General features: G+C 39.2%; 1 protein-coding gene across 1 annotated transcript in view; it reads right to left on the bottom strand.

The window, feature by feature from the left end:
- DLGAP2 (DLG associated protein 2) overlaps positions 1-15084 on the bottom strand; it is a 102232-nt gene extending 87148 nt beyond the window's left edge. Inside the window, exons 1-2 of the mRNA XM_075145177.1 lie at positions 15025-15084; positions 9-1078 (exon numbers count right to left, since the gene is read on the bottom strand). Coding sequence (XP_075001278.1) covers positions 9-1010 — 1002 coding nt within the window. The 5' untranslated portion in view covers positions 1011-1078; positions 15025-15084. The remainder of the gene's footprint in view (positions 1-8; positions 1079-15024) is intronic.
- Positions 15085-26691: the final 11607 nt, after the last annotated feature.

Genomic DNA, 26691 nt, shown 5'->3' with positions numbered 1-26691 from the left:
CCTCTTACCTGAAGGTAATGGCACGGCCTCAAGGAAGGTTTGATCTCCTGATGAACCAGAGGCTTATCTAAGTTTAGTGATGATTTGCGATAAGCTTCTTTAGCCTGACTTACTGTAAGCGTGGACCAAGAACTCCTTTTCATATATTTACCATCAGGGGTCATTGCTAGCCCTTCACAAGCCGAACATTTGACGTCATTGTTACTTTTGGAAGTCTTCAATGAGAGATCCCCAAAATGCCCCTGGAGCGCCTCAGGGTAGCAATGGGATATATGATCTGTATGGTGCCTATTTACCACACTAGGGGTTCGGTAAGTGCTATCGCTGTCCAAATTATCATCAGAGCTCCACCAGCTGCTCATTCCAGATTTATGCTTGCTTTCTGGTTTTCGCTCCTTACTTTTACTCCTTTTGCTATGCTTGGAATGGTGCCCGTGATGATGGTCGTCCCCTCGACTGTCTCCCTTTGTTCCATTAACGTTGCCCTTGGATGATCCTTCCAGAGAATGAGATTTAGTAAAAAGTTTCTGGACTGAATGAACGAGATGGCGTATTCTTCCTGGGCTCTCACTGCGTTGTTCCGCAGCTGTTGAGGTCCTCTGGTACTGTAAAGTGTGAAACCCATCCCGGTGAAGAGGAAGTTGTTTCTCAAATTGGTCCAAAAGATTTGCAGGAATACGGTTAATCTTAGGGTTACCGTGAGACATGGCGCAGTCGTCTCTAGAGTCGTAATGTGAGCTGTAGTGCATTCTGGGGAAAGTGCTACTTGACATGTGATCGCCCATTACCATGGGCATCATCATGCATTCAGAATGAATGGAGCTGCGTGGCGAGCAACGATGGTGGTCCATCGGGCAACTCTCTGTGGGGCTGAGAAGATACGATTGTCTTGGCTCCTGCCCATGGTGGATATGGTCGTGGGTGTGTTCACAATCTTCAGGGGATGCTAAGCCACAAGTATGAGCTGAACATAACTGTGGTTGGTTGCGACTACCAGATAATCCTTTCATATTCCTCGGAGCAGGAGAGTATCTTTCTTCATTGAAGTGCTGAGAAGGCGACCATGAGTACTGCTGGTCTGTCAGGAGAACACATAAAACCTGTGTTATGTGTCTGATTAAAAGATTAACTTGCAAAATTTGAGTATATTGCAAAACTGAGCATTTTTTCTCTATATAAGCTTGATGGAAAGTCTTACCATTCACGGAATTTCATTCACCATTTAAAAACTGGTTAAAATTGCTCACTACGAGCAAATTATGTGGTGAACGCAGCCTCCTTCCTGTTTGCAAAATTGTCTGCTAGCAGTTCTAAATTTTATAAAGCTCTTCATGATGCAAATTTACTCGGATAAATGTAATGGATACATTCAAGTATTCAGTTTATTATTTGATATTTGGAATTCTTATGTCAAGCTTTGTGGCTAGTCATTTAAGTTACATGGGTCTAGTTTCTATTTCAGTGGTTTCTCAGTTGGATATCTTAACATAAATGTATCCTTTCTCCATGGAGCCATTTTTGTATCACAAACTGAACGTCATTTTCATAAATGAATCTCAGTTTCAGGATCCCAAGTTCACTGTTTATAAACATAAATAATAAACAGCAAAGAGAAAAAGAATATGGACATGCTGAAATTAAGCTTAATTTTTATATCACTAAACAGTTTATGAATAAGCATTTCATACTATTTGAACATCTGTTATCCTTAGTCCAGAAGTATTATTGGTATTCCCATACATGTAAAGTCTTCTCTATTAGGCCATTTTCCCCTTTTTATGTCCAAATTACAAAATAGTTATTAATGACTCCATGTTATTCCTGATAAAAAAAAATCTTTAGGTACAATCTATGGGTTTTTATATACTCAATTATTTGTTCCTATGGATCATGTGCTCCAAGTTGTGGTTATTAAACAAGCATGATTACTAAATAAGAGTAGCTTATAAGCAAAGATTTTGATACTCAAGCCTTTGATATTTTTTTCTCTCATGCAACTTCTTGCAGCTGTCAAATGCTACAAACAGAAAATTAAAAAACCCAGAAATGCTTCAATTTGATGTTTGCATTCACTTTCCCTCTTCAATTTCAGCATATTTAAGCAACATTTCAAAAGCAGACAAAGATATTGGATGCAAGACAATCCTTTAGAGGATAAGACAGGTGCGTAAGTGTTTATACAACCCACTTAGCACAGCCTTTCTGCAAATTTGCTCTAAAGAATCTAAATAATCTTGCACAGGTACCCTGTGGAAGTTGAAGGCCTCAACCAGAATGGAAGCCAGAGAATATGGACTCGTTATACATAACAGCATAACTGGACACTGGAGACCAGCCTGTAAAGATAACACAGTAGCCAACAGCACTTTGAGGGGTTTCTAAGCATATGACAAAACTCTCCTAAATCATGTTCCCACTGCTGGTGAAAACTCAATGCCTGGATATGGTCATGAAACAGATCAATATCCATATGTCTTTAATTTTATTCAACTAATAAGTGTTATGTCATGATACCTTCAGCACAAAATGCAATTCGTGGCAAGTCTTTAGCATCAGCAATCTCATATCCTAAATGCTCTAAATTTCCTATAGTGGAAGATGCTTAAATAATTTTATTACATCCTAATTTCAACAGAGCTCTACATAATGTTTTAAAATGAATGTAACATCAAACTAATAACAATAAAGTATTCTTCATCCTAGGCACAATACTGCCACACTAAAGTCAAAGATGGATTGAAGGGTCCAGATGTCACCTCCAGACTTTATCATGCTGTGAAACTGATGTGTGTGTGCATACATCCTTTTCTGTTTCTTTTCTTTTTTGTTTGTTTCTTTCTTTTACTTAATTCTTGGCTATTTTCACATTAAAATAAAAACTTATTACTATTGATTACTCAGTCTGTTGTGCTATTTAGGTTATAATACCCTGCATAAATGTAGTTACAGAAAGGAAGTATAACTGTTTCTCTGAAATAACATAATTTTGATTATCCAATTAAAAGTACAGCTATATATTGACAAAGTACTAAATTATAACTGTGCATTGGGATTCAGCCACATAAGTAGCACTGTAATTAATGGTACTTAACCCAGTATATTACCAAACATTATCAGGGGAACAATAATGGTCCATGTGTTGAACTTAGTCTGTGCTTCCCATGAAGGGTTCCCAAAGCACCTGACAGAGACTACTGCATTAGTTCTTACAATCCCATGAGATGTGGAAGGCACTGTTCTCCTTGTACAGGAAAGGAAACTGGAATACAGGCAGCATTTTCCAAAGTGTTTGTGGATTTGCTGATTTTCGTTTTCACAGCGGTATGAGCCAGAGGGAGGGGAAGGAGGGTCTTCTGTCAAACTGACAACACGATGAGGGTCAACCCCGAGCCTTTTCGTCACAATCCTGCACACCTATGAATGAAGGTAACTCTTGCACCATGTCTCTGAATCGCCAATGCACTTAAAAAAAAAAAAAGGAAGGGCATGGCAGAGATCCAGAATGAAAGAAAGAGTTAGACAGGAATAAGAAACTCATTTAAACAAGTTCCCTAGCACAGAACTGCTAATCCCGGGTGATTTCTTGAGGCGTCACGCAGCATCAAACATAGCCCAGAAGGCTTCAAATATTTTCATCCTGTTACATCCCTGGAATATGAGACATCATGATTTGATTGCACTGTAATGGATAATCTAACAACAGCTTTCCCATCTCTCTATGATTCTAGCTCCGTGCAAGTATAGAAAAATATAATTTTCTCTACGTTGCTTTCACAACCTTATAGCATTTTATGTGCCTCATGGAATGTCTGAATTTTTTGTTTAAAACACATAGTTAGAAACTGCTATAGGCATTTAATAAGCATAATCAAAGTAATTAAAAACTGAACTAAGAAGGGGGCATTTCCAAAAGTAATTTTCCCCTCTTAAATCTGCCATTGAGAGTAACTGAATCTAGATAAAGTCCCAAATTACTTACATGTGCATCATCTAAATTTACTGCTCCAATTAGGTTTGGGCTCTGCTTGGGACATCAAACTTGTTCTATATCCTAGGCACCATTACTTCTTCTTACAAACTCTCTGAAAATCTTCAAAATTTTGCATTATAATATATAAATTGATCAAGTCATCTATGCTTTGTACCATTCAGTCAACTTTGTCCAGGAGGCCTGCTTCAGGGCTCAAAGACACCGTTGAGCTGTGGCTGAATGAATTACTGTATGGTACCAGACCAGTGTAATTGACCATGTGCTAGCTCTTAGCCTGCCAGAAATGCAAAGAAAAATGTGCTAGCTTAAAATTCAATTAAGCTAACATGCTTTTCTAGCATTTGCAAGGGGCTAAAAGTGTGTCTATGGTCAATGTCCACAGCTCAGCTGATTCATAAAGATTTGTAAAGCTACAGTATTAATGTTTTTTTCTCAAGATTTTGGTGTAACAACATAATGCCAGATTTATCCAATAATGACAGATTGGACTGGAATTTTAGTCTATGTCTTGAAGATAATGGTAGCTAGAATAAAATATAAGCTTTTTTTTTTTTTTACAGCAGCTCCTATGTTTTCTTAGGGTAATCACTCTAAAAACATAAAAGTAATTGAGGATACTAATGTCTAGTCTCTTAAAGTGCCACCACCAGAACCAAAAAAACCAAGAGAGACAGAAGAACAAATAAACGTAACCCAAAGCAGACAGAGGAATAGGAACAGAGAAAAAAAAATATTATATTTGAGCACAGGAATGACTTTTTTTTAGGTTTCATCAGAGCAAAATGGAGCCTTCCCATTGACTTCAATGGATAGTCAGATAATACATAAAGACTGTGGGGGGACCTAGACCAAGACATAGGCTGTTATGTCAGAGAGAATCCAGTAATTCCAAAATCCTGGAATTCACTTAAAGCTCTTCTTTTCAGAGACTACTGTACAGATATAAGTCAACCTTTAACCTTAGGGACATGGTGTAGTGGGTATGGTGGTGTTGGGTTGACGGTTGGACTCGATGATCTTAGAAGTCTTTTCCAACCTTAATGATTCTATGATTCTATGATTGACAGATGGAAGGATTTCTGCATCCCTTCCTGTCTCTTTCAACTCTTTCCCTGTTATGCCATGTCCTTTCCTGCTTTTTTCCCCTGTTTTTTCTTCTGGACTTTCTGATGCTAAAAGAGTTGCTTTCTTACTGCAAGCAGATGTTAGTTTGCCTGTCTTCAGGGACTGGTCACAATTTTTAAAGCATTCAAGCTTCTTCCTCGTGCCAGTCAGTACCAAGGGAAGAAAGAGAGGTTCAAGGACCAAGAATATTGTTTGAAATAATGAATTAGAATTAGTATTAATGTTCTAGGGCAAAGGGCTAAAAACCTCTAAGCAATGAAAAATAAGGGCTGTACACCTCTAGAGTTCCTGGAACACTGCTCTTTGCTAAAAAGAATCAGTGTAAAAACACTGGAAACCTCTCTGACATTCAAAAGAAGTGCATGTCTCCACAAATCTTTTTGTACAAATCTTTTTGTGTGTTATGTATTGAAAGCAAGCTTTCAGAGCATAATAATTCCTGGAACTACTAAATGGTGCCTGATTTTTGCTTTTATTTATTTATTTTTTTATTTATTGCAAAGCACTTCTTTTTCTATTGAGAAATTAATTTAAATTGCTTTAACCTTACAAGCCTTTGGTAAACTGCTTATCCATCTGAAACATTTGTGCTGTTTTCATTGGAGAAGAAACAGCTCTTTTGCATAGTGTAACCAGTAAAATGTATTGCTGAAAAGAGATACCTAATCTGGCTTTCAAAAAGATGTGATATGGAAAATCAGACTGCTGCATTGTGCTATTTCACTCAGTTCAATTAGTGCTGCAATGTATTATGAAAAAAATATACTCACAGTCTAACCTATAACTAATACAAATATTAAATAGTGTAAAAACAAGTGTATTAATCAAATAAGTACATATTAAATATTAAAATGCATAAATAAAATGTTTTAGCTGGAGATTTATCTGCCCAAGGACTGCAGTAAGTAGCATTAGATGAGCACTGCTTCCTCATTAACTTGTTATAGTATTTTTCTCTGTTTTATTCTAATCTTGAAAATTAGTATTTCCAGGGATTGAGAAGAGTGACTAACCTGCCAAGTGCACGGAAGAAATCCTGGAAATGCCTTAAGCTGCTATTCTGGTCTCATGAGATTTCCAACCTTTTTATGTAGCACAACACCTTGTACAGAATTTACATAAAATTGCAAAGATTGGGTGACTACATGACTTTAACCTCCAGCTTTAGAAGATGACTTGTATTTTCCATTACACTGAGTCGATGCCTTTGCACTGCATGCAGTGCATTCACCCATCTGTGAATTCCTATCTAACCGCTCAGGCTGCTTACTTGAAATATTGAACTTTGAGGGGTAGCATCTCCTCAAAAATAAGTAATATCGCCTCTCTCAGGGCTATTGCCACAAGGTACTTTATACACCCAGTCTCCCTGTGCAAAGCAGAGAAGTAGGCAGTTCTGAGGACCCAAACACCAAAATGCCCAAGGCTGTCAAACAAGTGCTAGCCATGGGCTGCACGTGGATTCCTGTCTTGTTCTGACACTTAAGCCTGAAAATGAAATACCTCTCTATTCATGATCCTGGGCGGTCCTTGTGGTAGGCACGTATGGCTGTGTTTCTACCAGCAGACTAAACAGAGCTAGAGGATGTGATCAGTCCATACAGTTAAACTGTTGCCGTCATAGTTTTGTACTATGTAAATAGGACTTTTCCAACCAATACATAGATATGATTTCAAGAATAACATGGGCCAAAGATTGTTACAAATACGCTGTCTGGATATGGTTTTATTTTGGAGTGTGAGAAACTGGCATGATTCACCTCAGCCTGAAGTACATATCTAGGAAATGTCAGATGAATACCACCCTTCGTGTACATATTTATCTCCGCTGACTACAGCGAAAGCTGTGGATGACAAGTTCTGTTGCAGAAAATGACGTCATAAATATATAAAGTTAGGTGATCTGAGGCACATGGCTCATGCTAAAACAAGGAAAATTATTTGACAGCCCAAGCTGATTCAGTGGAACCACATGACGAATAATGGCCAAGGGTAAGATGGTTTTTATAACTCTCATGTTAAATAAAAATGGACATGCAATTTCTATTCCTAAAACAGCATCAGTGACCCATTTGGAGCAAAGTCAGAAAACCCAAAGGGAGAAGTAAGGAGCACGTGGAGTGCTGCCATTTATTCGGTGGAGTCACAGTTTCGAGCACTGATGCAGATGTCTGCAGGTGGAAGAAATATTTGATGGCACCCAATCGTATTGTTCAGCACAACAATTCTCAGACTTCAGCTCCATCCATCTCTCAAATAGCGATTAGTAGACTGGCAATCCAACATCCTAGGGGATTTATTTCTGAGATAAATAAGCATGATCAGAGAAAAGGATATATAGTGAAAGGAGTGCAGAATAACTGCCAGTGAGCGAGAATGGGATCTTTGAGGTGGTGGGGTGGGAGGTGGTGGTATTGAATTTCAGGGGACACAGTACAATATACTGGGAGGAAGAAAAGCAGAGAGAACTGTGATCACTGGGGAAAGGTGTGACCAGGGACATGTTAAAGCAGGGTTACAACACCGACTGCCTGGCATGGAGAACGGGGCGTGCCATATGTGAAAAAAGAGAAATGTGGAAACAGTATTTGAGGAATGATGGCATCCCACATTTTATGGGTGGAAGAATGAGCACTTGGACTTTATGGGGAGGATGAGAGGCACAATATTGTGCCCATGCCATGACAAAGGACAGGACAGAAATCCATAAAAGGCAATATGGGATTTGCAAGAAGCGCCAGGGTTTGGAGTGGAGGGATGCAGGCAGTCCTCAGGATGGTGCAAAATTAATTTCCATTGGCTTGAAGTGTATGATGTCCTAGCATTGATTGGTATGTAGCACGCAGACCTTCACAGTGCTTTTCAAGCTTGAAGTACATTGCCACTATTCACCTTTTCAACAGTGCTATGACAGAGGTAAGTCCACAAAATGATTTATGACTAACATTTTTTTCACAGAACCTGTATGAACAGTGAAGCTTTTGAAAAAAATATAAAGTATCAGGATTAGGTTGACCTGAACCAACAAACATGCAAGCGTTCTTCTGGAGAAATGCAGCTGTATGGAGTCAACCAGGGCTTCACTATGCGAATATCACTGAACAACTGGTTAAAAGAAAATTAGTTATAATGCTTCCAAATACAGACCAGAAAAGCCAGCCCAACACCATTAAACTTCTTTTGTTCCTTATTGTTCCTGGCTTTATGGACTTCTTTTCCTAAAGGGGAAAATTTTGCTGCTTGCTGTCACTAGGTCAAATACAGGAGACAATAAGTTTCCCTTGGTGTCATTAATACTACAACAATTTTCTCAGCAATTAAAGAAAGACAAAGTAATTGGGCAGCACAGCTCAAAGATATACACAGGAATCTACACACAACTCTAGAAGTGAAAGGGAAATCCTTGTCACATTGATGGCAATGACAAATCTCCCATTAACTTCAATGGGGTTGGGGTTAGTTTTAAACATTTGCTGAGAAAAGCTCTTGGTCAGTTTACCTATGAATCCTGGTGTCACTTGAGGAGGATCACCTCTAATCAGGGCTGTATTTTACAGAATATTCATGCTGGACTAGAATAAAAGTGTTAGAAGCTGGGAAGGGTCCTCAGTCAGGAAGATGATGGCATGGAAGGATGAAACTGGTTCTGCTGAAATGCTGCCATTGATAGCACAGGGGCCAAGATTTAATCCCAAGGATCCAAACCACTTGGATCAACTATTCAGCTGCGTGGAATTACCAAATCTCCAAGGTTTCTTTTCTAATAAGAAATACTTATCATTGATTCTTAAATGAAAGTCAAACAAAAGAAATAGTACTGATATTTATGAACTTCTTCCTTGAATCAATTTTTTTTTCATTTAATGTTTCTAGAATTCTTCTGAATTTGTCCTTTATTTATGATGATACATCACGGAGGAAGTTTACCATCCTCTGTAATACTGAGGGGACTGCAAGAACTAATATTTCTATATCCAAGGAAAAAAAATTATCATACATTCCCTCTAAATTGCCTTTTATTTGCTTATTTTATAGAGTGCTCTTCTGGGAAAGAATTAATCTAAGCATTAATTCTCAAAAACATTGATTATTGCCACAGAACATATGACTATTCAATTTAAAATACCTTTCTATTTCAAAATCCCCTTTACTTTTTTTTAAACATTCAATACAGCTTTTAAATTGTCAGAAGTGAAGAAAATTATTTGATTTTCTGTTTGCTTCAGCATCGGTTCTTTGCAGCCTTCTGATTCACCAAAAATTTCAGAGTTTCAGCCTTGGTCTGACCCAAAACAATTATTTCTTTTACGTTTTGGAGTTCATCATTATCTGCTTGGCTGTACACCCTTGGCGCTGCCTCTTGCTGTTTTGTCATTGTATTGTGAACTTTTCTGCTCCGCTCAACCCACTGAGATGGAGGAGGTCTCATCCTGATTTTCCTATGGGGTGCAGGAAGAAACAGCAGCCTGGTGACAAGTTCCCTTTTAAACCTGTTGCCATAGTAACAGGCAGAAAATCTCCCTTTTTTCATAACCTTCTGACTGGGAATTTTTCAAATCAGGGTGCCGTCTCTTTTCTGCCTGGCTGAGCTCTGCTTTGGGTCTGTGAGAAACATTGCAAATATTAATTGCCTTTTCCCACAACCATTAGCACCCAGATTTTCCATGTGGCAGCGAAGGGTCAAACTGTGAACCCTGCTCCTGGGACGAGGTGGTGGTGAAAGTACCCACACCCGTGGCAAGTTTGAGACAGGGCATCTTAATATGCTGCTGTCTGATTATTTATGAAGAGAAATGACTTTGTAAAAAGATGGAAAAAACAAATGGAATTGCACAAGAAATTCACGATGAAAGGTGACAACTGAACTGATCAGTGAAAACCTGGATTGTATTAGCAATATTTGCTGGTGCTTATCCTGCTGCACTAATTACACTAGTGCAAACCCCTTAGGAAGACATACTGAATCAATGACCTATGTGGCCAGCACTGTGAGAGACAGCCGTGGTCATGTACCTCCACGCTGGAAGTACCCCCATCACCCTGTTGTGCCAATACAAATTGTCCTGCCCTCGGTAGAGCCTAAGCAGCCTATAATGAAGGGGGAGGTAGAGCATGGTAACTTTTTTCTGGGGAAATGGAGAGCACATCATTTAAGCTGCCCGTCAGGGGAATACATTGAAAAGGCTGCACATTTTGTCCTTTTGAAAGGAGGCAATACAGTGAAGATACTCAGTGAAGAAGGCAGGCACAGTGAAGCAGTCAGATGAGTCAGTCTCTCCTCTCCATTGCAGCCGTTGCGCTCTCCATGGGAAAGTGAATGTTGCGGATCAGCTATGCACCCGGGCGTTACAGAGGTCAGCAGGGCATGAGGGAGAGAAAAACGTCCCTCCTTTGTTAACATCCCACATCCCATGGGTGAAACTTAACTCAAGGTCTTTCACCTTCTCCCCGCTTCTACTCTCTTTTCCTTGGAAAGGTCTCTCATTCATTCCAGTGCAGATACTGGAATCAGCAGTCCAGGTGTGGTCTAACAGTGGGATGAAGCTTCCCAATTTGGAAAAAACATATTTCCTCTGCAACTGAACTTGGGAGCCTCCTCAGCTGGACAGCCCTGTCAGAATGCACAAATCATTTAGAACAAAAATATTTGCTTCTTGGCAATATAACGAATGTGTAAACCCCTTTGTATTCTGTAGTAGAAATGGATGAATAATTCATAACAAATAACCTATTTGATTAATCTTACATCCTTACTAATATTTTCTCCTGTTTGTGAATAGATCTTGGGCCTAATGGGATTTTTGCAGAGTTATCTGACATTATGAGGTGTTTAATTTTTAGAAATAGCTTCTGGTCTGTGGATTGTTAGTAAACATTTGTTGCCAACAGCCTATAATTAAAATGCAGGATAGTTAGCATGTTTTTATATAATGCTCAGGCCATATGATACGATTTTGTTCTCTGACTGAAAGTAAGTCACAGAACAAGCTCTCAAGCATAACTAAAAGGAATTTAAAGATCAAAATTTATTTTTTGAAAAACATTCCCCATTATTTCATTAACATTTTCTGTGGTCTTGATCATCACATCAGTAAACTTCTACACTACAGTTTCTGGGTACAGGAAAAGGAAGGATTTGAAGCGGAATTATTTAGAGGTATGATGGAATAAAAAAAAAAAAGGCTATTTTTTGCAGTATCTGTTCAGCTTGTCAGAACAAACAAATAAGACCGTGACACAGATACGGGGTATCTCGTATTTAAAACCTCTTGTAAGTTTAAAAGATTTTTATATCTCCATACCAAACCACCTTTCTACATATTTTTATTATATGGAAGAAAGATAGTCCTGTGGTTAAGGGATTAACTTGGGAAATCTGCAGTCAAGATTTCCTGTCCAGCCATGAATTTTTTGTATGGTCCAGGATATGGCCATGGGAAGTGGTGACAGTGGCCACTGAGAGGCTTGACCTTGCCTCACTGGGTTAAAGTAAACCTTTGTGGCTGTCTCTTGTAGACTCCCTAACTTAGTTCCCCACAGCACAAGAATAAAAGTAACTTCTGTACCTCTGAGGGTTAGTGTTAGAAAGCAGGGAAACATTCAGTCTCTGGGATAAAGCCCATCTAAGAATTTAAAATACAGTACGTGTTACTGTGCCTGCTAATTACAGTGGTAAGTATCACTATAACAGCTTATTCTCTGTGGCCAAGCCCCGTGTCTGACTGAAGTCCCACCAGCTCCGGTCAAAGTCTACAGCTGTTTAACCATCCCTGGATGCTCTGGGGGAAGGTGGACCGAGGCATGGATCTGGCACAGCGGAGAGCCAAGCACCCACTGCCAATCCCTTGTCTGTCCTTGGGAAAATTTCCTGTCGTGCCCATTATATGAAGCTAAAACCCATGAAAAGTGCAGTGTTCAGACGCTGACTGCACTGAGGAAGGCTGGATAATTAGGTAGAAAGACAGACAGACTGGAAAGTCAGGCCTTTATTTTCTTATTTCAAGAACGGCTATATCCTTTCTTCCTTTCAACACATAAGGTCATAAAGGCATGATCATGCAATCAGCAGTGATTGAATAACCATGAGTTACTGTCTGACACTTGAACCGTACCAATTAATCAAAAGCACAACTGCATCAACTGTGAAATAAAAATACATTTTCATAACCTGCCCTTAAACTCCCTTAGTTTACTTTGCAATTGGGGCAGGTTAAGAGCATTTTTAGTAACTGCAACCTGTTTTATAGGTTTTAACCTTTTTCTTAACATCAACTCAATATCCTTTCCTGAAGAGAAAACAGTAATTTACTGAAACAAAAAGCCTTTAAGTGTGATTTCTCTTTCTTTGCTTAACATTAGAAGCTGCTAAGTGTTAAACTTGTGTAAAATAAATGTTTTCCTTACCTATAAAAAGGAGTTAAAATAATTTTTCAATAATCTATTTTTCCCTCTTTACTCTGTGCATGTACTACCTGTTAAAATCTATATTTAAAGAAAAGTTCATCCCATCTTCTCTGTTCATGTTTCTTTTGCTATTTGAATGCCATTTGAACGTGGCACCTTTTCCATACGTCTCTTGTTAAGATTGCACTATTTGTTTTTGACACCCAAAGCAAATTGTTGCTTTACCCTATACATGGCTAAAGTAAATAAGACTGTGAAAAGTCTCCAGTTTGCACAGAAGAGAGTAGTTTAATAAAATGTTTATTTTCTAATACATTAACATTGTTCAGATTTTATAACCACCAGCTAGAAGAAATCTTGGAATTGGAAGAACTCCAGTTTCTGTAAGACTTAGAGTGAGCTGCCTGAGATCACGCATATCAGATCTCTTGCTCCTACCACCATGCCCTTTATCGCGTTGCTTATTTGAGATATTCCTAGTGAAAAGAATGGGAATTTTTGGTGTGAGTGTGAATCTTGTAACCATGACAATACTTATCACCCTGCACTCTGTTACAAATAAATGGTAACGGAAAAGCTATGAAATACTGTTCTTGAGAACCGACTATGAATGCTTGGGTAAGCTTTTTTTGAAGGAATCCATTGCATTTCTGCCTGTTTTAACTAATGAGGTCTTTTATAGAATCAATAATGTAAAAGAGTTGAGATCAGTCCCGTCCTTTGATACCTTTTCCCAATTAAGGCAGTGGATCATTGTATTAATAACATTATTTAGCGACTATTCAGCATTTTCACTCTGGTGAGATACTGTGCAAACATTAATTAATCCCCACCAAAGCCCTGAAACCTCACTAGGAAATATTAAACCCATTTTACAAATAAGGGCCTGGAGCCAGAGATTTTTCAGCACCAGAGAGATTGTAACTTGAAGCTCCCTGAGACAGTGAGAGTCTAGAATAATGAATGGCCCTGCAGTTAGAGCTACCTTAAGGAATATAATGTCTACTCTGCCTTGACTTGGGGCAATTATTTTACTTCTCAAGAAAAGTCCTTTCTGTGTTTTTTTCAGGAATGAATGTCTCTAGCAGTCCTTCAGACTGAGGCTGTTCATACAAAATAATTACATAGTCATTGGGCTATATATATATATATAAGAGAGAGGCCCGTTTCCATAGCCCACTGATTAGAGTATCCACCCAGATTCAGATTTCTCTCCAATCAGTATTAAACTTTATACATGTGCAACAGAAAGAAAAAGTGGAGACTGAGAAAGATCTAATAGTTTGTAGCTTTTTCACTAGTGTTGTGTTCGTTCATGGATTTGAACTCAAATCTTCAAGTAACGGAACACAACACCGGGGGACAGACAGACAGATACATCCCAGCTGTCTGTAGAGGTGTTAATCACTAGCACAGCTGTAACTACAGAGCTTGTCTACACTGAACTTAACTGACTATCCCAAAACTTTTATAAAAGTCTTCCTAATTTCCATCTTCCATGGTATGCTCCTTCTTGTTTCACAGTGTTTCTCTCTAAGGGAGAATGGGACATCATATGTTTTTACGTGGTATCCAGTCCACCTATTTTGGCCATCTACTGTTTGGCAGCTAAGTCAGGAGGACAGGATTTCCTTCTGAAAATATTAAAGCCATACACCTCTCTCCATTCATTACCTAGTGATCTTTGGACAAACTTCTGAAATCATGGAATAGGTAATCAAAGATTAACACAAAGATATGCACTAAACTGATCAATCATCCAGCACCCTGTTTGGGAAGAAGATGGGGGATTTGTCCGCAGAAATGAGGAACAGCAAAGTAATAAAGGGAGCTTTAACTAGCAAACACACAGAAACCACTTTCTATATTTCTCTTCCAAAAATAACCACATAAAGTAATTGCATATAAATCAAAATTTTGATGGATTTCACATAAACCAGTGACAATCTGAATATGAAATTCTGGGAACAGAAACTGAATTTTGCACAATCTAAAAGATATAAATCTGGCTACACTGAAGCCAGTGGGACATTTTACTACTACCTTTGTGAGACAGACGTATCAAGATTTCACTCATGGGCTCTTCTGGTTTCTTCTTCCTTCTGTTATTTTTTTAATTTAAAAGGTAACATTGAAAACTCTTTCTGCAATTATTATATTTCTTAAAGGATAAGACAAAAAGAAAAAGACAAAAGAAGGAAAGTTGATAATTTCCTTGAACACCTTCTTTTGAATTCTTGGTTGCTTGGATGTTACCCAAATCTGACGTTTTTCTGCTTTCGATTCTCTAACCTTACATAGCAGGTGAGAATCCTTCCCAGAAGGATTGGACTGAGAGGTTTTTGGCCACTCTCGTTAACCCCACCTGGTGCCGTGCCTGCTGTGGGCTTTGTGGCTGGAGAAAGGCTGTACCACAGAGCAGCCTCTGCCTCCTCACCCCCACGGCTGCCCCCAGCCTCTGGATGTACAAGCAGTGCAAGTTATCTGAGAGGTGGTATCTGTACCTAGCTCCTCCTCTGGCGTCCCTGGAAAACTGAAGCCCGACTTGAGCAGATCGCCACCCTCTTCTTCTGAAAAGACAGAAACAAAGTAGCTATTTAATAACTCCGATATTTTTGTATATCCAGACATAAACTCTCCACTAGTTTTTAAATCCACTCAGTGACACCTATTACCATCCAGTTGAGGTGCTATTATCTGCAGTATCTATTCCTCTTTGCCAGTTGTTCTAATGTTCTTCTTTTTTTTTTTTTTAATTTTGCCAGATGTTTTCACATCACTAGTGTCATAATATTCATAAATGTCTTTTTTTTTAACATCTTTTATATTGTTCTTTTCAGCTTTGCTTAGTCACATTGAATTCTACCGCCTTTTAGCCTTAACATATTTATTCCAGGAAGAGTCATTATTGCCAGTCCTCCAGTTGTAACTTTAGCACTTCCCACCTCTGATGATAATAATGCCTCTCATGATTCCAAAGGCCACTTTCTTTACCTTTTATTCACAACCCTTTCAATTCTGCAATTCTGAACTCTGATAATGCCGTGATGGCGACGTTCTCCTATCAATAACATTTACTTTTGTGCCAGAGACAACTTCCGTAATTCTGGAAAAGTACTTAAGCTCAGATGATATGTCTATGCTGTATGAATACAGTGAGGTACGCAGAAACCTGCTGAATGGCCTGAGTGCAGCTCTTAGCTACCCTGCCTATATTGCTTTCAGAATTGCAGCTTGCTGCCTTTGCATTGTGCTCTTGTTGTGCTGGCATACAAATTAATTTGGACCTGGCACCTAGCTCAGATATTTCTAATATGGAGCTGCATACAGAAAATTGGATCAGTAACACTTCCTTAAGGTGCAAGATTGGCTTGAGAATACATAGATTAGGATACAAAATATCACAGTTACTTGTTTCATGTAAGTAGACAATATTATCTTTTTACATTTTTTTAAATGTTTTTGCCCCATTATCCATATTTGCTGGTGTCTCAGCTGAGTGGAAGTTGTTTGAGTATATACAGCCTTCCCCTGTACTCTTTCTTACCAACTGTGCGTGTTACAGTCACAAAAAAATCACCTCAAAAGAACAGCGAAAGAATGGAGTACTCCATAGCCTTTCACTATGCGTTCAAGCAGCAATTCTTCAGAGAAAGACAAAATCAGGTATTGCAGACCATGTTTCTGTAGTGCACGACCGAGTGACTTCTAAATAACTCGCATCAGTTCATGCTCCTCATGAACATGTTCCTCCTCAAGCAGACATTCCCATAAGTTTGAACCAACTCAGACTTTTCTCAAGAGTACCTCAATCCCTGTATCAGACAAGCTGTTATTTGTGGTTCAGCTTAAAACAGACACACTGTTTTGCCTGTTTCAATGCTCCATTTAACAAATATATGCATTTTGCATATTTCTTGGTCTTGGTTGCACTTTTTGTTTGTACTACGATTTTTTCCCAATTATCTCACAACACGCAAAATGAGTGAATATCCTCGTGTGGATACTCTCAAACAATTGTTCCTGGTTTTGACAATTCCCGAGGTTAAGAATGTACAATTGATAACAATGGGTAGCATAGCACAGGTACTGCATAGAAAATAAGTCCCGAGGATGCTAAGAATGTTGGATAAGCTGAGCTGTCAAAGAAACATCTTGTTTATAAACTCAATTGTTAGATAAACTCACTCTGCTAAAATACAGCCTACTAGAGATCTCGTTAAGTGACGGATAAAAAGTCATACACAATTTAAAAAATGACTGGCATATGAATTTAAATTAAATTTCATTTGGAGAGGTAATGGACAACTCTAATTAAATAAAAGCACGAATTAGGCAGTTTCCATGGAGACTTTGCTCACATGATCTGCCTATATTGTATAACTCATATGCCTGTCCTCTAATTTGGCTGCACAGGAGTAACGAATCAAATGAAAGTTATAACAAAAATATTCTGAAGGATCCTTTACATTCACATAAGTAATTAGGAGATCTTACTGTTAACTTCATAATAAAGAAGCTTTACATTGAAACAGTAGTTTTGTATTTTTGAAAAAGAAACTATTAATTTATTCCAAAGTTATATCATGTACATCTATTCAGAAACACATATGGAACGATCCAAAGAAAATAAAATGCATAACATTATTTCTTGCAAGAAGTCACCATTATTTTTGAAAGAAGTCACCATTATTCTCACAAGCTCTGCCCAAAACTAGACTAAAATTTTAAGGGTAGGCTAAGATAGACTAAACATTTCTGGGTTTGGCACATTTGAGAAAAAAAGAAGAAAATATATTTCCTTTTCAAAATGAAAGGGAAAGGTCATGCAATGGGATCCATAAGTCAGATTCTGACTTTGCCGTAAGAATTCCTGTGCAAATTTGGACAATTCAGTTAATCTCTTTCTGCCTCAATTATCCAGTAGAATTAGGATTAGAATTCATTTATTTCCTGTAGTTATCCTATATGAATACATTTATTAGTGTCAGTGAGCCTCTTGTCTAGAAGAGCCTATAGAGAGCACAAAAAAGTTAGAATTTCCATCCTGCAAAAAAGCTGTATTCTGTTTTGAATAGGGTCGATTGCAAATGTTTCAAAGGAACTTTTAGGTTTATAAATTCCCTTTTAGGTTTATAAATCTGCATGAGGGATATAAGTACTTCTTAGTGATTAGTTTACTTCCTAGGCATGAGGACTTGTTATTTCTTTATATTTTATGACTATACCTATTCACATCACTAATTCATTGTTTAGACTGTCTTTTCAAAAGGCTACTGTCAGTTCCTTCAGCCCTTGAAGAGATTCAATTTTTGTAGTCTGCACTTATGAAGCATAAATTAATCTAAAGTCTCAGTGGCTCTTGGAGTATTACAAAGACAATCTTTGTGTGAGGTTGAACTGTACTTCAAAGTCATATTATTCCTTCAGCAACAGACATACATGGTCTTTGTTTGTTCAGTTTACATTTTTCCTAGAAATTACCATTTTTATTATTGACCATAGAAATGAAAAGCATATCCTTCATTCATGAGCACAGCAGCAACCTTCATATCTCATGGTAATGAAGTCAGGCAGATTATCACAGAATTCTCGCGCATGCAGAAATTTGAGTGTCATAAAATGCATGCATTCATTTAATGTCATTCACCTCCTCTATCTCATAGATCCATAGCATTTCAGCTTGTCCTTTGCTCAAGGTGGGCCTACTGGTAGAACACCAGTGGACATAGAGGAAAATGGTAGTCTTAGTATGAAATGTTTCAATGGGCAATGAATTACAAACAAAGATGAGATTATGAAAATAGGATGATTTTGTTTTAAATACTGTATGGAACACACAGTCCACAAACAAGGGACACAATTACTAGCTAAAATCCCTTCTCAATATGCAGACTACTGCATCACAGACTGATCTAAACAGGAAGCAAAAACCTGCCTCTGAAACTGAAACTAAAATATAGTGGGAGAATTCTTCACTCTCAACAGGGCTCAAAATAGTGACAAAAAATGATGGGCTTTAAAAGTGCAGATGTCTGCTTCTGTGAAAGCTGAATGTATAGTAAAACGATGCTGTGATCTGCATAAATAGGAGAGCACAGTCATTTACATCTAGTATCTCATTTTCTTTTTAAAAAATGTGATGGATCTGTCACGCATTCCAGTGCAACACTGCACAGACGACACTCCAGACTGTGATAGGAACCTTTCACAGCTGAAGTTCTCCACATTTAAGGTTGGAAACGTCAGGAGACATTGCTGAGCTGGAACCAGCTTGACAGATCCAGACGACTCATTCAACCCTGAGGCTACTACATGTACAGTGGGAAATGACACGGGCCAGCGCCCAAAATCAAGCTGGCATGGTACAGCTTTTGTCCTCAGAACAGGCTGGATGTCTGTCAGGAGCGCGCCCCGGCGTGTGCTGTTCCTTACCCTGCTAAGGAGACATTACCTCGGGAAGCGCTGGTTGGCATGGGCCAAACCTGGGCAAGGGCATGTGCTGAGGTAGGGATGATTGCTGCCATTGCTCAGGCGCGTGGTGTGTTCCTGGTGAGTTACAAGTACAGAGGGAGCCTTAGCTGCTTCTACTCAGCTTTCTGTGTCTAGAGAATAGGTTACAGTCCAATGTAAATCCAAAATAAAATTGCTGAAGGCCACAGAATGACATCCACGTAAAACTTGGGTAAAGGAGATGCAGCTAATCTCTTGGGGGTCAATTCTGAATCGTGCCTGAGCCACACTTGGTACTGGATTGCAGGTCAGTAGGACGTTACTTTGTGTTCTAGGTCAGGGACGTGAAGTTTCTGTACGAGCTAATGGACACACGCTCTCTTCTATCCTGTTCTATCCTGTCTGCCTGTGGTCTAGTGAGCATTTTGACAGTCACTGCACAGAAACCATCTGATATCGCTGCTTTTCCTCAGTTTGATAATCACTTTACCCATCCTTCAGATTTTATCATCTCAGTTTTAACCTCTCGATCTACTCTCTGAGCCTGACCCATCAGTTTAAATTCTATTTCTTTACCTGCAGTGTCTTGCAGCAAGATATGCCTCTATGTCGGCCCTCATTTTTTATGCATTCATTCTGCCCTTAATAACCCGGCGTGATGTTTCCGTCTCCTAATCGTACTTCTTCCATAACCTATCCATCCACATAATAGGCCCCAGTCTCAGTGGACCTGTTGCTCACATACTTTAAAAGGCTCACACATCAGCAAGACTTACAATCAATTAACTGCCTTCTCCATCACAATATGAGAGTAAGACTGAACTACAACTGATATTGAACTTCTCAGTTCGTTGGATTTTAGTTTATTTATTATTGGCCTGCTCTGGACCTCCCACCGATTTTTTTCTATGTGTGCTTTTCTTTCAGCCTGTAAGCTCCCTATGGTAGCTGTTGTTCTTTTAGTTCTGTCTTGTATAGCACCTGGCATATTAACTCTGACAACAGATGAAAGAAAACACAGGCCCTAAAATGTCTGGAGTAGACAGCAGGTGCAACTTCATTTAATCACATAATTACAGAGCATAAAATGTGTCCAGAGTATGAATACAGGACTCTCACCGTATCATTCCATGATCTGAGAAAACCAAATCACCTCTTCCAGACTAAAGATACTTAGAGATCTAGAAGAGATATCTCCTGTACCTGAAAGTCCACTAGCCTGCTATCCAATTAAAGCATTTCTTGCAGGTGGCCTTTGACACTAGCCAAAGACATCCCTGGTCTACTACAGGGTATGTATCACTGAGAGCTGTCATTAGGCTGATCCTGACCTAAGGGAAATGAGCAAATGCATGCACACCCGGGTGCCGTTATGGCCCCCTCACCCCTCCTGGGAGACAGCTAATTGGCTTGGTTTGGACCTTCCCCAAGTGGCCAAAATCACTTGTGGCAAACCTATTCCTTTTCCCACCTGCTCTCCGAGAGGTGACATTCAATTAATATTACAACCTCTATATAGTAAATTAGGCACGGCGAAGGCCCGTTCTCTGGCCATGAGGCCAACTGATGTGGTCTAGACATATCTTCCAGAACAGGCTGGCTCCATCCAAACTGTTATTTGGAATGGTCCCTTGCCCATGCTAACTCCCTAGTCAAGCCTGGGAATTATTTGGGACAGTGAAAATTAGTTGGCCAAGCTTAAAACAAAACTAAGACAGGGACCTCTCTAATCAACATTATAAATAATCAAATTCCTATTTGTTGGGCCTTTGTCCTGGCACTGTTTAATTTGCTACTACAGGTGCAGCCCAGGCGGCAGTATTGTCAAATACAGTATCCTTGTGCATTGTTTTGACAGCATGCTGGTAAGCAACAAATACACAGAAGCACAGCAGGGCTGGGTAAATTCTGATTGAAGGAAAAATTAAAGATGATAGTAGGAGATTTAAGGTTATTGAAGTTTCCTTTGCAAGAGGCCTGTGTGAAAAGTATTAACAGTAAGAGGAAGTCATTGTTTAATTAAGTTACTTTTGTTTTTCTCATCGCGCCCTCTCTGTATTTGCTCTTATTTTTTCTCACACACACACATGAAAGTGTTCCTGATGGATTCGGCAAAGATCTGTTCATCCCAATATGCTGGTTCCAGCACTGACCCAAAGCGGATGCTGGAAAGAGCAAATATGTAGATTGCCTAGAATACCTTTCCAACTTTCTGCAATCAGCACTTAAGGGACTTCCTGAGATGGAATTTTAATCTAGAACATAATTTTTAATAGCCACCAATGGATCTATCCTCTACGGATTCATCTAATCTTCTCTGAGCCCATTTATGCTGATAGCCTCTACTGCATCCGGTGCCAATGCACCTCACAATTTAATTATGCTTTATTTGAAAAAAGAATTTCCTTTTTGTTTGTTTATCAGGATGCCTGATAATGTAATTAGGTGCCCCTAGTTCTTTGGTTTTGAAAAATAATGGATCATCGATTCCTATTCACTATGTCTATATCATTTATAATTGTGTAGACATCTACCATATCCCTGCCTCAATCCTCTCTTTTCCAAACCGAGGAATCAGTCAGTTTAGTATTTGATTACGGCAAAGCCATTCTAAATCTTTCATCATCCTTCTCACTCTTCTCTGTACATTTTTATTACTCTGCTATGCCATTTTCAGACAAAGCAGCCAGAAATTCAAACGGCTTTACGGTATGGGTTTTTCCAGTGGCATGATGTGGTTCTCTGTTTTTTTTTTCAATTTTTTTTTTTATATTTTCATCTGCCCATTTCATAACTCAGAGAATTCATTATTCATACTAAGTTGTGCCCAAGAGAGACAATTTGTTTGGCTTTCCAAACACAAACACATTTCTCTTATATATTACTCTAATAAATCTTGAAGAATCCGAGCATTTTACTTAGCTCAGTTTACTACCAAGACTGCTAAAGCCAAACAATCACCCTCCCCACCCCCAGAAGCTGTGGAATTCCTGGTCTCTTGCTTTCATCCAGCCTGCCCACTTCTATATAGCATAGTTCCAGATAGAATGACTGTGAAACCAACTATCAGAGAGAGTAGCCGGGCACACAACCTATTAAATCGAGAGGAAGTTGGCTGTGTCCCTCAGGTCCTCTCTTGGAAAGGCATAAAATGAAATATATTGCAGGGGATCACAGAAGCTGTCAGAGGTCATCTTGGTCTTGGCAGCACCAACTTCCGCCTCCCAGCTTTTGGCAACTGAAAATCATCCACAAAACGTGGGTTGCCTTAGCAATATCATGGTGATCACCCTGAAAGACTTTGGATCCCCACAGCAACCTTTTCTGAGCCAGCCAGGGTCGTTTTGTGCCTTGGAAGCCTTTCTGAGCTGCCTTATCCCTTTTACCGCAGAGATCTGCAAGTTCCTCTTCCCTGCTCCTCTTCAAGAAATAAATGCAAAAAGGTGTTGGATAATGCTGTGGAGTGTTAAAGCAGATTCACTTTTCAGTCATTCTAGAATTTAAATGACTAATTCAGTTATCTCCTTATCAAAATTAACAAATGACTGCAAGCAAAAAGAGCGAGCAACTGATAACACATTGTGTTCAGACACAGCTCCATGTGATCGTGCACTTCAAACAGCCTAGGAAATTCCTAAAACCCCTTTATTCCTCGATTTTTCACAGCTGAATGACGGTGTCAAGCTCCTGAATGTGCCATTTACCTTTTGTTGCTTTTCAGGATCTGTGAGAGGAATCCCAAATCTTCTACATTAAAAAGTGGGAATATTAAAGAATATATGAGCTAATTATTGTGAATAATGACCCTTATTCTGTGAGCCCAAGACTTCTGGACACCCCAGAAAAACCTTTAGCTCTTCCCTCCTACAGGCCTTCAGAATCCATCCTTTTTCCTCCCGCCAGGTAAATGCAACAACTGCCTTTTGTATGCATTCATCTTCCATCCACTGTGACAACTCTTGGAAGGACTTGCAGCTGCTTCCACAGTGGACACCTGAGGAGGTCCAAGAAGTCTGTCTTGGGCCTTTGCAGGGAGTAAGTAGAAAATGCAGGTCAGGAATGCAGTTAGAATGCTTTTGCACAGCTGCAAAGGCTGAACTGTGGTGTCAGAGAAGTAAAATGCTTGGTGAGTCTGCTAAAATACCTGAAGAAATTATATGAAAACATACTTAAAAGAAACCAAAGCGAGGAAGAATGCCAGGACAAAGTGTAGGACAAAGTCCAATAGTGAGAGAGGAGTACACAAGTCAGAAAACTTTGCTTACACCTCTCCCAGAAATACACAAAAAGTGTCCCTGGATTTCCCTGGTTTGTGAATAGAAAACACAGGATCTTTGTCTTACTGGATGGGTGTAGATATTTAATGATCTTCTGTCTTCTGCATATGCATGGAAAATGGAACAGACATTTAGAAAAAATAAACTGTAGATGCAATTAGTCTTTTCAATATATTTCAAATGCACTCTGAGAAAAAGCATTTCTTTAAGACTCTCCTTAAAAATGACTGAGATCTCTAATGTTAAACTATGTTTTAACAGAACACGGGTTTTGTAACCTTTCCGTTTTCAGGTTAAAACTAGATATGCTTCCACTATATTTACTTTACAGTTTGGTAAAAACCATAACCAGATCTACAACAATTATTACTAGCGGGTTATGGCATTCTGTTTTTACAGCTTTGATTTATGGTAGGGCAAAAGGTCTGAGCATTCAAATGTTCAATAAGTAAGATATTTTAACATTAGAGAACAAGTGCATTTGTTACACTGATCTGGGATATATGATGAGTCATAGTGGTCACTGGTTTATCAAGGTAGGAGACATTTAGCATGAAAAACTTTTGACCCTGCTGGCATGTGAGGGCAAAGTCAGCAGTTCCACTGAAAACTGAAATTAGCAATTAGTAGCTGCAGCTGTGAAAACCCTCACTAAGGCCTTTTCACATTAGATGATGAAGCTCTATATTACCAGAGACGGGATGCATATGGGTTTTTTTGCATGTCAGAGGTTGTAAGGAGAGCAGAGGGAGGGCTCAAATATATTCATTACTACACAAGCCAATGTTGGTGAGGATTTCTGAGAACACTTAAATGCTGGGGTGGTATGATTGACAGCTGATTTTTTTTTTATTTAGTAAATATGATTACATAAAATATGTAGCTTCCTTTTGGCAATCTAAGCAGATATGGAATGCCAGTACCTTTTAAATGAGCCATTTTTCCCTCTCAAAAATAGCAATAACCAAAACAAGGTTTCTTCCTAGAAAGAATCATGGGTCTGGAGCAGCTGTAGCAGGCAAAGACTGATAGATCAGGTTGCCTCATTTCTTTGTCCTAGGTTTTCATCGTCCTGTGGATACTACTGAAGTTATGCTCAGAGGCTCAGATCCATCCATCAGACTTAATGTATTTTCCAGTGATTGGTCATTAGTTCCTACACCCCGCACCATCTCTCCCCCCGCAACAATGCACTTGCAACACAAGTCTTGCTCTCTCAGCTGCTTCCTTTCATCTTTCACATCTTTAACCAGTTCCCTTGTCCCATATGCCTCTTTTCTCCATCTCCTTCAGAGATCTGCTTTACTTTTTTCTTCTTTTTTCTTTTAACCCTCCCCCATCAGTCTTTCCTTTCTTTTCTTCCTCCTCTTCTTCCAACCTCAACCATAACACTACTGAGGTGCAAGTAATATGTCACAGGTTAAAGATCACCTGAAGAATTTGTGCGTGCGTGTGTACTCCCAGCTATATGCTCTACTGAGTTATTTATGCCACAAGGTCTTTAATGAAGGACTGCAAGTAATTAGAAACAGCAAAGAAACTGTTTTCCCTTCCCATAGCAATTTTCAACTACAAATTAAAAAATCTGAACTTAGAATTAACTTAAAATTAATCAAATTGTTAAGTGAGAGTCTGAAATGAAAGAAACTTCTATATTTTCAAAATAATTCCATAATATTTTGACCTTTTTCACAAGTTAAAAGAGATCTGAAGCAACACATGTTCAAGCTGGGAAGAGGAAACTTCTAAAAATGTCAAAACGGGGTGCTTCACCAATTGAAAATCTGTTCTCCCCCCCTCCCCCGCCGCATTTTTACTTAAAGATGGAATTTGTTTGGAACTGACCCTTAAACATTTTCAGCTTCAGGAAGGTTGTGCTTTACAAAGAAAAGGCTTTTGCCAGCTACCTCACCACAGAGAGCTTTCTCACTAATGCATTTGTTTAGCACTCTGCACAGTGGGTGCAACCCTCCTCGGGTCCTCTCTGGTTGCTCTAGAAACCGTGTAATATATAGCACTTATTTCTGTGATTGCTTAGGATACACAGAGACACTGACACGTTACATTTTAAAACCAATTACACCGGGGCTGAGGTGGACCTTTCTGTTGGTTCTGACATTCGACTACAACCTGTGCAGCTGCTGGGTTGTTTGGACTTTCTCTATGACACAAACAGAAATGAAGGTGAAGGAGAATCAATTCTGTGTGTAGCCAGTGAAAATGGAAAGCAAAATGATAAACTGTGTATTGTGGGATGGGCAGAATCAATATTTAGGATGTTGCAAAAAGATGTGCAGATGATCAGCCTAGCCTGATGCTAGGCTCAGTTCCGAATCCTAAAGTACACTGGATTGATCTCACCAAAAGAGATGAATTTTTCATTTCATTTCCCAAGCATAGGTTTTCCACTGAAGCACCTTGGAGCCTGGGTACCCTTGTCTTCTACTGTTAATGGAGAGGAGTGGGCAGCTTTGGATTGATCACTGTCCAGCCTACCTCTCCAGGGACTAAGGGGAGTGCTGCGTGGCTGGGCTCTTCACCTCCATTCCTCAGTTGACGGCTTAAAGCAAAACGACATTAAGCCAGATTGTCTTGATTAGTTAAAAAGGAATTGAGAAATTGAACACAAACATTTGCTCTCTCAGCAAAGATGCTACTTTTTCAGGTCATCTCCCTATCTGCATTTATGTTTGTAGCTGCTACACTGGGAGGGAAACGACCTAAATTTCATCCACATTTAGGTGTTGCTAATCCTACTTGAGTTACACAAGTAAAATAGCTTCCAGACCTTGTTCACTAGAAGAATTTCTCATTGAGGTCTGTACACGGGCAAATCCCTGAACCCATGCAGAGCCAAAGTCACTGACATTATGCACGTGGGCTCCTTCTGCTCCTGTATCTGCAGTAGACTAAAGGTACTTTGGACAGATGTCAGCCCGGCCTTTTCCTGCCCTCGCAAAAATGCACGGTCAGGAATACATCCAGCTTGTTCTTTGGAGGAACTCACACAGCTGACAAATTCAGTAAAAAAACCTGTTTAATAATAACAGCTTAAATACCTGATCAAATTTTGATGGTTTAATGTGCTTAAGCATATCAGCCCTGCTGCTGTAACTATCCATCTGCCTGTAAGGTAAGTCAAATTAGTTAAGCCATAGCCTGTGGGGAAAAGTACCTGGAACTAGCTCATATTTGCTAATAGTATAACGGTGTAAACAAGTTCAGTTACCAAGACTCAGCCGACACACGATCACTTGCTAAGCCACAGCAACCCAATGGTGTGGCAGGGCCCTCGCTTTGATCTGGTAATCACAGACACAAAATATAAAGGGAACTAACACATCATTGAATTTACAGTTACATTTTGTGCAGTATCATTACCTTGAACACAGTATCTTTCAATTGCAATCTGTTTTTTGCACAATCTTACTTTAGTAACTG

Source organism: Calonectris borealis, chromosome 3 (assembly GCF_964195595.1).
Source record: "Calonectris borealis chromosome 3, bCalBor7.hap1.2, whole genome shotgun sequence".
Classification (NCBI taxonomy): domain Eukaryota; kingdom Metazoa; phylum Chordata; class Aves; order Procellariiformes; family Procellariidae; genus Calonectris; species Calonectris borealis.
Note: the sequence above shows the minus strand (reverse complement) of the source record. Positions and strands in the feature narration are given on the sequence as shown.